The 13,343-nt window shown below is 38.3% G+C and overlaps 1 protein-coding gene and 1 long non-coding RNA gene across 2 annotated transcripts; both read right to left on the bottom strand.

The window, feature by feature from the left end:
• Window positions 1-852: 852 nt before the first annotated feature.
• Window positions 853-12,844, bottom strand: cyp3c4 (cytochrome P450, family 3, subfamily C, polypeptide 4). Its single transcript, XM_016506023.1, has 13 exons — window positions 12,453-12,844; window positions 11,351-11,444; window positions 11,218-11,270; window positions 10,649-10,748; window positions 10,421-10,540; window positions 10,135-10,220; window positions 9,739-9,887; window positions 9,527-9,651; window positions 9,360-9,444; window positions 9,108-9,268; window positions 1,576-1,802; window positions 1,107-1,269; window positions 853-989 (listed from the first exon to the last, which is right to left on the bottom strand). Exons 1-13 carry the CDS (start codon window positions 12,518-12,520, stop codon window positions 903-905), a joined length of 1,518 nt encoding a protein of 505 aa, XP_016361509.1. The 5' UTR covers window positions 12,521-12,844; the 3' UTR covers window positions 853-902.
• LOC107703410 (uncharacterized) lies at window positions 2,781-8,559 on the bottom strand. The gene is made up of 2 exons (XR_001635838.1): window positions 8,458-8,559; window positions 2,781-2,999 (listed from the first exon to the last, which is right to left on the bottom strand). It is a non-coding gene; the product is annotated as an uncharacterized LOC107703410 (long non-coding RNA).
• Window positions 12,845-13,343: the final 499 nt, after the last annotated feature.

The following is a 13,343-nucleotide window of genomic DNA, read 5'->3' as shown; positions in this document are numbered from 1 at the left end:
ATCAATTTCATTATCATAACACAATACATTTAAATAGTGAGTTAGTCTTAATGTAAATTTTAAAAGGACCTAGAATTTTTTTTTTTATATAATACATCATATAATATGAATCAATTATACATGGGCTTATGATTAGTGTTAAAAATGTATGCCCCATTTTGGCAAAATAACTGCCAGTGCTGAAAAAGCATTTTCTTTTCTAATACCTGTTTTATACTGGTGGTTTTCCAGAGCATGGCAGTGCAATTAAGGCTGTAAGTGGCATGAAAACAAACAATCTCTTCCTGTTTAGCCTTCATTGCCAACTGAAATGCAGGACACTGGATTCCGTTTTATGGGCTTTCTGGGTGCAATGAATAACAACCATTTTTTCACAGAAAGTATTTCTCACATGGGCACATTTTATTTGGTAAAATAATTCTGATGATATGATAGAAAAGAACTTCACATCTTCTTTACAGCCACATGAATATACATTGCATTGATTATATACAATGTATATACATTATATATACAATGTACATATACAGTAAACTATTTAATTGTTTTTATTTTATAAAACATATAAGTATATAATTAAATGTGCACAATGTTGTTTCTTTTAAAACATATTTATTACATTTCAATAAGCATTAAACAAATGACACAAAATGAATGAACCAGGAAGAGCTCAAGGTCCATCAATCTTGAGCACCATAAATCATACAGTGAACTTTACAATGGCTCATTTCAATGAAATGTAAAAGGTGAACATTAAATGTCTGATAATATAATGAAATGATAAAAAGAGAATTATTAATTGTGTAAATATTATAATGTGTTTCAGTCTTCATGATTAAAATGATTTAAAAAAATTCTTATTATTCATAATTATATAATGTATATAACCGTTTTGCATTGCATTATTGTTTTGCCTTGTGAGATCTTGGTATAAACTTCAGTGTGATGGGAACCTTCGGCTGAAAAGCGGCATTCATCTCTAGAGGGATCTGAGGAAAAAAAAGAGAGAAAATAAACAACAATTAATTAATTCAAGATGCAATGCACAGTCTGTCTCACATAACTAATGTATATAAATTCTAATTGATGACAGTCAGTGTACCAACCTGTGTCTCTTTACATGTTTCCATGCTGAAGTTCTGAAGCAGCTTCACAACAAGAAGCTTCATGATCAATTGGGCATATCTCATTCCAATGCAATTTCGAGGCCCGAGTCCAAAAGGCAGGAAAGCGTACTGGTTTATCTCTGACTTACTCTCTGGGCTGAACCTATAGTGATATATTGAATTCACTGTTTGTAGACATGTTTGAATCCACTGTTTGTAGATGTGTTTGTAACCACTTCTTTTAAGAAAACTGTGTAAAATCAAAGTACCGGCTTTTGTTTGATTTAGTAAGGTACTACAGTAAATAAGGATGCTTCCTTACATTCTAAAGGCTGTTTTAATTTTGTTTAGCCAGCTTAAATCTGGTACGTGGTTCTGTAAACTGTATAAATCACATGTTGTAAGATGATCATATGTGAGAAAAACTGAAGTGAGAAAAACTGTGGTTGTGAAAAAAAATAGACATCACCTCTCCGGTCTGAACTCATCAGGCGACTCCCAGAGTTGCGGATCACGACACAAAACATATACAGGAATTCCAACCAGAGTGTCCTTTGGTATGGTCACCCCATTGATCTCCACAGTTTTCTTAGAGGACCTTTCTAAGCGTGGTGCAGTGGGAAGGAGACGCATTGATTCGTTGATGGCCATTTCCAAGTAATCTATTTTCATCAATGCATCATATGTGAAGGGAGTCTAAATAAACCACAAAAAAACAAGACATACCCAATGCATATTTCAGCTTTGTTTTAAACCTAATTCCTGTTCCTTAAGTAAAACAACTGAACCCTAAAATCCAAAACTGCCTTTAAAGTGATAGTTCATCCAACAATGAAAATTCTGTCATTAATTACTCACCCTCATGTCGTTCTAAACCCTGCGTAAGACCTCCGTTCATCTTCGGAACACAAATTAAGATATTTTTAATGGAATCTGAGAGTTCTCTGACCCTCCCATATACAGCAAGGGTCCTTACACGATCAAGATCCAGAAACATAGCAAGGAGATCTGTAAAATAATCCATGTGACATCAGGGGTCCAACCGTAATTTTACGAAGCTACGAGAATACATTTTGAGCACAAAAGAAAAAAAACAAAAAACGACTTTGTTCAACAATTCGTCTCCCTAGCGCCATTTTGGAGAGTGTTACGTTCCGTAGTGTTTTTTCCCATCCTTTTTGATTTTGTTCCCGTCTTTAACTCTCAGGTCCTGTGATTGGAGGAGTTCTCTGTCATTCTTCATTGTTGACGTGACGAAGCTTCTTTTAAGGAACCAATCGGAGTCTAACGGGGGTATAAGGAGTCGGAAGTGACGCTGGACGGGAGCGGCGTTTTTCCTCGGGCTCGCGTTAGTTTGTTGGCTCTGTTGTCCACATGTTAAGTCCGCCAGTTGTGATTGTTGCTGTGAGTTCGTGTTTTTCCAATTATTCTGCTGTTCTTAGGGTTGCGTTGTTGTCGACTGTGTTGTGACTTGACTATGTATTCTTCAAAGAGTTTTCTTTTGGACGTTTCCTCGACTCAAGAGTTGAGACAAGGTTAATATGTCACGTGACGTACACAAGCAACACGTAGCCTTTCAGATTGTATAAAAACACTAGGTTAGGAGTGGGAGCTAACATTTGTAATTTTTGTTTTGATAGATAGCGTAGAGTATGGCATTGATATGCTGAAGAATTTCTTTTCTTTTCATTTGATTAGATTAGAATTGAGGTTGGTTTAAGTTAGTTGGTGTTTTGTTTTATTAATTTCTTTGATTTAGGCTCCGCTCTTGTCTCACTCTTAAGTTGATTATTTTGGTGTTTGAGTATATTATTTGTAAACGAGTTTTCTTATCATTTGAACTTCTGTTTTCACTGTAAATTTTTGTAGAGCAATTGGTGGTTTGGTGAAAACCTTTAACTAAAAGTTTATCCATTCATTCTGTGTTCTAGTTTGTTTATTACTTCACACAATTCATTTTCTGGTAACAAACGATTCTCTTATTTTTTTGAATCATTCCTTTTATTCATTTATTACTGTGTTACTTTCCTATACTTCTGGACGCCAATAACCTTAACAACTATTAAGGAGACGTAACATAATTGGGGGCTCGTCCTAAAAGCTTATTCTTTAATGGGAGAGTCGTGTTTTTTTTTTTTGTTTAATCATTTGATTAAAAAGATAATGAGTTGTGGGTTTTGATGGAAACGTTTTGTTCGTGGACAGCGGTAGCGTGATTGATGGGTAGAGTATCTTTTTATTATGGAGAGTGATAATACTAAGCTTGCTTATGGCGTTTCGTTTGCAGAATTTTCTTGAGAATCCTTCGTTGGAGGTAATTGAAAAATGTAGAAAAGATGACTTGTTGGTGATAGCTACCCACTATCCGATCCCTATTCCTAAGCAATCTTAAAAAAAACAAATTAAGGCCGAAGTGACTAATCAGCTATGGGAATATTAAAACTGGCTGACGTTAACCAAGAGACCGGTCCAGTTGGCGAGTGGCAGGATGTGTTTGAGGCAGGTAAAGGAGAGGTAGAGACGACCGGGACGACCGCGACTGAGGCGGAGGCCGAAGGCGGGGCCGTTTTGCCACCTTTTGAGCCTTTTTCGCCTAGTACTCCCAGTTCAAGAGGGGGGACACAGACGAAAGTGCGTATCGCACGGCTTCATATGGAGGCCCAAGAGCGAACACGAGCCCGCCAAGCAGAGTTGGATTGGCGTCTCCAGGTCCGCAGGCTTGAAATTCAAGCCGAGAAAGAAGTGAAGATTCGTAAGTTGGAGATTGAGGCGGCTAAGGTTGTGTCGGTCCCCACTGTTCAGCGAAACTTCTCATTGGTGAGTGACAATTCGGCTAATTCGGGTTCTACCACATTTGATGTGGGAAAACGTATTGCTTTGGTACTGAATTTTAGAGAATCTGAAGTGGATAGTTATTTTAACGCTTTTGAGAGAATAGCGACTTCTTTAGGTTGGCCTAAAGAGGTGTGGTCATTATTGTTACAATGCAAGTTAATAGGCAAAGCTTTAGAAGTGTACTCTACCTTATCTTTGGAAGATGGTCTGAAATATGAGGTAGTTAAGCAGGCTATACTTAAAGCGTATGAGTTGGTTCCTGAGGCTTACAGACAGCACTTTCGTAACCGTAAGAAAAGTTCAACACAAACTTTTGTAGAGTTTGCACGAGAGAAAGCCATTCTTTTCGATAGGTGGTGCACCTCTAGTAAGGCTGATGATTTGGACTCACTTAGAGAACTTGTATTGCTTGAAGAGTTTAAGCAATGTCTTCCAGAAAGGATGGTGCTGTACCTGAATGAACAGAAAGTAGCAACGCTATCGCAAGCTGGAGTGTTAGCGGACGAGTATGTGCTTACGCATAAACATGTTTTTCAGTCAACGGGTGTTGAGAAGAATTTCCTGCCGAGAGCTTCTGTAAGTGCTCAGCTGCATAAGCAGAATTCTGAGAAGTTCAAAGAAACTCGTGAATGTTTTTATTGCCATAGAAAAGGACATGTTATTGCTGACTGTTTAACTTTGAAGCATAAGCATCCCACTCAGAAAAAAGAAGTTGCATTTGTTAACTCTATTAATTCATGTACATTTTCTGAGCAGGGTCATGATGAGTTGGACCCTACATATTTGCCTTTCTTGTTTAAGGGGTTTGTTTCTTTGACTGGCAGGAAGGAGGATCAGGTGGAAGTTCAGATGCTACGTGACACCGGAGCTGCGCAGTCTTTTATATGTGCTGAGGTTTTACCTTTTTCAGACCAATCGTCAGCTGGATCCAGTAGGTTAGTCCAGAGTTTTAATATGGAAGTTTTGAAGGTGCCCATACATCGCATTTATCTCCAGTCTGATTTGGTAACTAATTTGGTGGAGGTAGGAGTACGCCCAGTGTTACCGGTGAAAGGTGTGGCTTTCATTTTGGGTAATGATTTAGCTGGAGGGAGGGTGGTACCTTCACTAGAAGTGTTGGACTCACCGCTGAGCCAGGTTAAGACAGACGAGTTGTTTGAGAAATACCCAAGTGCATTTCCTGCATGTGTGGTTACCCGTGCCCAAGCAAAGAAAGAGAATGACTTTTCTTTAGGTGACTCTTTTCTATGTACAGATGGCGGAGCTGAGGAAGTTGCAGAAACCAAGCTCAGTGATAGTGATAAGGTGAGAGAAGTTATAGTGAGTGATCCAGTGATGTTTACTGTAACTCGTGAAAAACTCATTGAGGCTCAGAGAAATGATTGTTCATTAGAAAAGTGTTTTAAGCTGGTAGGGAATTATGAGTTGGGCAATGTTTCATTCTTGATTAAAGACGATTTTCTGATGAGGAAATGGCATAAAAGTAATTCTACCGATGATGAGTGGAACGTGGTTTATCAAGTAGTAGTGCCTGTTAATTTTCGTCAGCAGATTTTGACATTGGCGCATGATCATGTATTATCAGGACATTTGGGGATTACCAAGACTTATAACCGCATTCTTCAACATTTTTTTTGGTACGGACTAAAGCGTGACGTGACATTGTACTGTAAGAGCTGTCATGTTTGCCAATACGCAGGTAAACCTAATCGGGTGATTCCGCCAGCTCCTTTAATTCCAATTCCGGTGTTGGGGGAACCTTTTGAACATGTGATAGTAGACTGTGTGGGGCCTTTGCCAAAGTCTAAGTCGGGTAATCAGTTCTTGCTCACAATTATGTGTACTGCTACCCGGTATCCGGAAGCTATTCCATTACGCAAAATTACAGCCAAAGTAGTTGTTAAAACTTTAGTGAAGTTTTTCACTACTTTTGGCTTACCAAAGGTCATTCAAACAGACCAAGGAACAAATTTTCTATCTAAATTGTGTTCACAAGATTTTAGGTCACTAAACATTATACACCGTGTGGCTAGTGCTCATCACCCCCAAAGTCAAGGAATGCTGGAGAGATTCCACCAGACACTAAAAGCCATGTTGAGAAAATACTGCATTGAGACAGGAAGCGAGTGGGATGAAGGAGTTCCATTGCTTTTATTTTCAATTCGGGAAACCGTGCAGGAATCTCTCAGGTTCAGTCCATCTGAGTTGGTCTTCGGACACACGGTGAGAGGACCTCTTAAGGTTTTAAAGGAAAGCATGCTAGGCATTGAGGCTGCTGATAAAACAAATGTGCTAGATTACGTAAGCAAACTCCATGAAAGACTACAGAAAGCGTGTGCTCTGGCAAGGGAGTCCTTGTGTAAAGCTCAGGGGATAATGAAAAAGCGCTATGATAAAGGGGCTGTGACCAGATCTTTTTTAGTTGGTGATCAAGTTTTGGTCTTGCTTCCCGTTCCTGGATCTGCATTATCTGCACGATTTTCCGGGCCATATGAGATCCTAGAGAAAAAGGGTGAGACCGATTATGTGGTGAGAACTCCTGATAGAAAGTGTCAAACGCGATTGTGTCATGTTAACATGATTAAAGCTTATCATTCCAGAGACGTTGGGTACCTTCTTACCGTGGAAAAGGGAAATGGCCCTGTTCTTCCAGTAGGAGTAGTGTGTAGGGCCAGTTCAGCTACGGGGCAGCAAGATGATGAATTGGATGTTTTCTTGGAGCCTGAAACGCCATTATTATCTGCCAGATTATCAAATTCCGAAACTCTTGTGAACTTGTCGGCCTTTTTGGCTCATCTTACCATTGACCAAAGGCAGGATATTGTTGAGATTTTTAATAAATTCTCCTCTATCTTAGGTGATGCTCCTACATTAACGAATGTACTGCAACGTGATATTAAATTAAGTAACACTCAGCCCATTAAACAACACCCTTATAGGGTTAATACTTTTAAGAGAGCTCTAATAAAACAGGAAACACAGTACCTGTTAGATAAAGGATTGGCGAGGGCCATTATCAGCCCTTGGGAGTTCTCCATGCTTATTGGTGCAGAAATCGGATGGTACTAAACGTTTTTGTACAGATTATCGTCGGGTAAATGAAGTAACGATACCCGATTGCTTTCCGATGCCAAGGATGGAAGATTGTGTGGATAGTGTAGGATCAGCAAAATTTGTCAGTAAACTTGACCTCCTCAAAGGATACTGGCAAGTTCCATTGACCGCTAGAGCATCTGAAATTTCCGCTTTTGTGACACCAGACTGCTTTCTACAGTACAACGTTATGGCGTTTGGACTGCGAAATGCAGCTGCTACATTTCAAAGATTGGTCAATGTAGTGCTTGCTGATGTTCACAATTGTAATGCATATCTGGATGATTTAATTGTTTACTCTCAGAGTTGGCCCGAACATGTGTCGTTATTGGAAACTGTGTTTAAACGTCTGGAGAAAGCATCCTTGACTTTAAACCTCACTAAATGTGAGATCGGCAAGGCAACGGTGACCTATTTAGGTAAACAAGTTGGTCAAGGACAGGTACGACCGGGTTCAGCTAAGATTACAGCAATTAGTGAATTTCCAGTGCCAAAGACCCGACGTGAGTTGCGTAGGTTTTTGGGCATGGCCGGTTACTATAGATGTTTTTGTCGGAATTTTTCTTCTGTGGCTGTTTCTTTAACTACATTACTTAGCCCTTCTGAATCATTTGTATGGTCACCTGAATGTCAAACAGCTTTTGACAATATCAAAGCTTTGTTGTGTAGTGAGCCTGTATTATCCGCTCCTAATTTTTCTGTGGAGTTCAAGTTAGAGGTTGACGCAAGTGAAGTAGGAGCTGGTGCGGTACTTTTGCAGGAGGATCAGAATGGCATCAACCATCCTATTTGCTACTTCTCAAAGAAGTTTAACAGATGCCAACGTAATTATTCAACCATAGAGAAAGAGGCGTTGGCTTTATTGCTAGCACTTCAGCACTTTGAAGTGTATGTTGGTTCCTCCATTCGTCCTGTGACGGTCTACACTGATCATAACCCACTGACTTTTATTTCACGCATTTGTAACCAGAACCGGAGGCTTATGAGATGGTCACTTATTATGCAGAGCTACAACCTTGTGATCAAGTACAAAAAAGGTACGGATAATGTAGTGGCTGATGCTCTGTCTAGAGTCTAGAAATGGAGGGTTATTGCTTGTTTTTTCTTTCAAACATGTAACATGTTTGCCTTTTAAGGGTGAGGGTGTTACGTTCCGTAGTGTTTTGGAAGGTTTTTTTCCCATCCTTTTTGAATTTTTCCCCTTCCTATGCTTCTGGACGCCAATAACCTTAACAACTATTAAGGAGACGTAACAGAGTATCCACTGAACGTAAATTGCGTATGCTGTTTTGTGTCAGCTGCGCCACGCGGATATGCTGTTTACGTCGTTTACGCTTTGATTTGAACAAAAACAATGTATCCGCGTGGCGCAGCTGACACAAAACAGCATATGCAATTTAGCAATTGGTGGTTTGGTGAAAACCTTTAACTAAAAGTTTATCCATTCATTCTGTGTTCTAGTTTGTTTATTACTTCACACAATTCATTTTCTGGTAACAAATGATTCTCTTATTTTTTTGAATCATTCCTTTTATTCATTTATTACTGTGTTACTTTCCTATGCTTCTGGACGCCAATAACCTTAACAACTATTAAGGAGACGTAACAGAGTGAATAAAGTTGTTATTTTTTTCTTTTGCGCACAAAAAGTATTCTCGTAGCTTTGTAAAATCACGGTTGAACCCACACGGGTCAGCTGCGCCACGCGGATACGTTGTTTTCGTTCAAATCAAAGCGTAAACGACATAAACAGCGTATCTGCATGCCGCAGCTGACACAAAACAGCATATGCAATTTACGTTCAGTGGATACTCTCCAAAATGGTGCTAGGGAGGAAACTAATTATTGAATAAAGTCGTTATTTTTTGTTCTTTTGCGCTCAAGAAGTATTCTCGTAGCTTCGTAAAATTACGGTTGAACCCCTGATGTCACATGGACGATTTTACAGTCCTTGCTACGTTTCTGGACCTTGATCGTGTAAGGACCCTTGCTGTCTATGGGAGGGTCAGAGAACTCTCAGATTCAGATTCTCTAGACAAAAACTATGAACAAAGCAGAAGCCGTTGTTCTCACATCAGGAGGGAAGTTTGTGTCAATCTCCTCAAGCAGCTTTTCCAGGCAGTCTGGATTAGTTGCAAGATTATAGAGGAGGTAAGTGAGAGTGGTGCTTGTCGTCTCATAACCTCCGAGAATGAAAACGAGGGACTGGGAGAGAATCTCGTGGTCTGTTAGTCCTATCAAATTCACAAAACTGCATATTTGAATACAAGTCCCATTTGAAATGATAGAGTCTATAATGTGTAAATTTTGTACTGTCTCTCTAACCTTTTGCTGGTTGCTCATCTGTGTCCTCAAAATGATCACCAGGTATTTGATTCTGGAGCATGAGCTGGAGAAAGTCTACCCGACCCTGATTAAAAACACACAAGCATCAAAATCATTGCCAGATCTAAATGATAGTGAATGACATAGTGAAATAGTGACAAACATACATCTGATTCCTTGTTGTGCTCGTCCTTAATCTTTTTCACGGCACTGTAGAAAAAATCCATAGATGACTTCGAAAAAAGAGTAACCCCCATTTTCTTCAAAATAATTGCAATGGAGGGAAACAATACTGAAACAAGAAAATAAACTTAATTTTTGTTTATTTTTTCATTATTTCTGTTCATTTTCCAATATTATTATACAAGCAATAACATACGTATTAGCAGAAAGAGAGGATTGAACATATTAAACTGGATGAACTTCTTGATGTTGGTAACAAAAGGATCATCTGCGTTGTTTATGGAGTCGATGTCGACGCTAAAGGAGGAGCTGGTGACCACATCCAAACTGTACGGACCCACAACTCTGGAATAAAAACAGTGTTTGTTTCTTATTAGATATAGTATATAGTGATCATTTACATATCATTACTTTCTAACAAAGCCAATGTCATCTAAAATAATCATAATTAATATTATTAACTTTATCAATAAATTAAATTCATTTTATGTGGTTTTATACAAAGAAATGAACTGCAGTAAATGCATTAGTAAAGTTCATGATTGACTATGAATGCTTTTATGTATTATTTAAAGACAGATGTCACACATACTCTTTTACTGTAACTGGCTGCTCGTTGTCTTTCTTTTGCATATTTTTAATAAAACGATCTGCATGTGTCACAGCTATGGGAAATATCTGAAACATATTTAGAAATAAATGTTAGCTACATATGTGCCAGTGAGCAACAAGACTATAATAAAATGCATTGGACTTTGCCTCATCTCCATTTGAAACTCTAAACCACTGACTGAATTTACTGTTCTGCAAAGAAGTAGAGATTATTGGGACTAGACGACAAAGCATGATACAGTTCATATTATGGGCCTTCACTGTACCTCCTTCAGTCGACCACTTGTGAAATACGGGGAGAGTGTACTACGCATTCTCTTCCATCTCTCATCTTTAACCATAATTATGCCATCAGCAAAGGGGCCAGCAAGACCTGTAGTTCTTTTCTGTATAAATTACAAAATGGTGATCTTTACTGCATCTTTAGCTGTCTCTGAATTGCCATAATAACACTTTTCTTGTACAAAACTGTGTTTGGGTTTTGGTGAGCTTACCCTTCTGTTAATGAAGTTAGAATAACATTCTTTCACCAAAATCACTTTGATCATTTCCAGGTCAGTAACCATTAATATTGGGAGCCTTCCATCATAGATCCTGAGCAATGAAAGGAATATCGATCAGTTTGCAGTCACAGTGATTCAGCCAAATACCACCAAACTGTTGTGCTCCACTAATAAACTGCACTGTTAGGAAGTACATACATTGCCTAGCAAATAAAATACTCACATGCAGGTTACATACAGGTTAAAAGACGGCAATGTGATACTAGTAATCATTACTGTATTAAATATATGAGACAGCAGCCATTTAAACAATTGTTTTATTAATGTGTGAGAAGCTTGCTATATTGTGAAATATCTCAACTGTGCTTAAACATTTTACTCAATGGACAAACTACAATATTACATAACGTACCTTCTACAATTTCTTTATTTATATTCATATATTGAATTAAATGTAATTTCACTCGATGAATGACATTTTGCCTAATGTGTAGGTGTATATATAGTATAACTTGAGTGACAAATTCTTTTAACACAGTAAATGTATGACTGAGACTCACCCCCAAACTTTTCCATACTTCATAGCACACTCCATATCGAAATTGCACAAACCCTAAAATACATTTGCATATAGACAACTAATCAGAGAGAAATTAAAAGAGTGAATAACTCTTTACATAATTAATTACTCACTTTAGTGTATGAGAGAAGAGTGCCAAAGAAAGGCCAAGGCCTTGGTCCTGGAATTCCCAGTTTCTTAAAAAATCCATGTGGCCAAACACCATAACTTTAGAGTGACAAACAACACGAATATAAGTCTACACACAAATACTAACTAAAATAATATACATTTAACAGAGATTGAGATTAGGGTGACCAGATTTTTTAGTTTAGTTTTGTTGTTTTCACCATTTTAATCATATTTAGATTTCTGTAGTACATACGCCATACTCTGTTCTACACTGCTTGAGATTTCAACAACACATACAAATATTTATGAGGAAACAAAAAATAAAAGGCAACTCCGTAAATAATATTCAAGCGATTTTACTGACTACAGAGTACGTGTAGTTGCCATGGCAACCAGACACCTCCATTCTCACGCTGATTTCCTTTAAAATTAAATTACTTCTACTGCTCGAAAACAACGTATTTTAGGTTTGAAGCAATTTAACACAACACAATGACACAAGAAATACATTTCAGTAAATCTGACTGAAAATAGACGAACACCCTACATTTTGGTTGGGTTTCGTTCCATTCAAGTTATGTAACATAAAAGACATTACTTATGTTCTTTAATATTCGGCCCTCCTCCTGACATAAATGGCGATTAATTATTCTCAATGTAACACTATCGAAAACCATTTTATAATCTACTTTACAGAAAATACTCAACACAGTTTATAGAAATCAGTTTATTTCCTATCAAGAGGCGTAGCAGCAGTGAACAGCACAGCGCGGGACTGATGTCGCAGTTCAGCTTAGCGTTCGCAGACAGACTTTCTACACTGACGACTATCAGCAAAATCAGCTTGTTGCAGTGGCAGAGAAACAGCGTTCCCTCTTCTGCAAACGATACCAGACACGGAGGCTAGGAGAACAACGAGGATATTCAGACTCAAAGAAACGGTCAGTGATCCAGCTGAAACCGGGACATATTTACGATTTTAAAGCGTTGCCTGTCCACGGGGGAACACCTTATATCTGGCCACCCTAATATAGATATTAATCTAAAAGCTATAACACAGAGTAAGACTTAAAAATGGTTGCTTTGACCTGTGAATATACTCACATAAACAGGAGAGTTATGACCAGAAGCACCAGGGTCCAGGTCACAGACAGAGCTGGGAGATCAATCATTGTAAGTCAGCTGTCAGCCTTGCGCTGTATTCTTCAGTCTAAAGTCAGTGAGCTCCAGCAAGAGTCCTCATTAACGTTGCTGTTGGTTTGGTTTTAGTCATGATCCGGAGATGGGCGTGGTCTACAGGTGTGCATGGCGACCAGTGAAATAAGGCGAGAATCGACAGGTTATGACAGTTTTGACACTTCTGACATAAATTTTCGTGTTGGGTCATCGGTGTTAACTGCACTAGGCAGCAGAGGCTACATAAACCTTCAGCCATTCCTTTGTTGAAAACATACATGAAAACGACGAAAGACACAAAATGCAATTTCAAATTGAGTATCACATCGTTTCTACTCACCTTTACAACAGAGTACAGCCCGAGTTGGATATCTGTGACTAGGGATATGCCGGTATCAAATTTTCATGTTGCGATTAATTGCTAATAATTCTATCACGGTATACGGTATGATCACGGTATTGAAATTTAGTTTACAAAAGTGCTGTCATAATACAGTATAACAGGTTTAATAACTTTTTTCTTATACGGGAAAAGTATTTTTAAAATGCATTCAAAATTCTGAATAACTTGTAATATATTATTATTCACGGTATTTAGAAGAGCCCACGATAACAATATCGTGCATAGTCAGTACCGTGATATATCGCATTACCGAATACCGTCACAAGTCTGTGACTCGATAAAACAAACTCATGCGCACAATTGCATTTTGACCAGCTGATGGGAAAAGTATTCTTAAAATGCATTCAAAATTCTGAATAACTTGTAATATATTATTATTCACGGTATTTAGAAGAGCCCACGATAACAATATCGTG

This window comes from Sinocyclocheilus anshuiensis, unplaced genomic scaffold, assembly GCF_001515605.1.
Source record: "Sinocyclocheilus anshuiensis isolate Anshui unplaced genomic scaffold, SAMN03320099.WGS_v1.1 scaffold58, whole genome shotgun sequence".
NCBI classification, from domain to species: domain Eukaryota; kingdom Metazoa; phylum Chordata; class Actinopteri; order Cypriniformes; family Cyprinidae; genus Sinocyclocheilus; species Sinocyclocheilus anshuiensis.
Note: the sequence above shows the minus strand (reverse complement) of the source record. Positions and strands in the feature narration are given on the sequence as shown.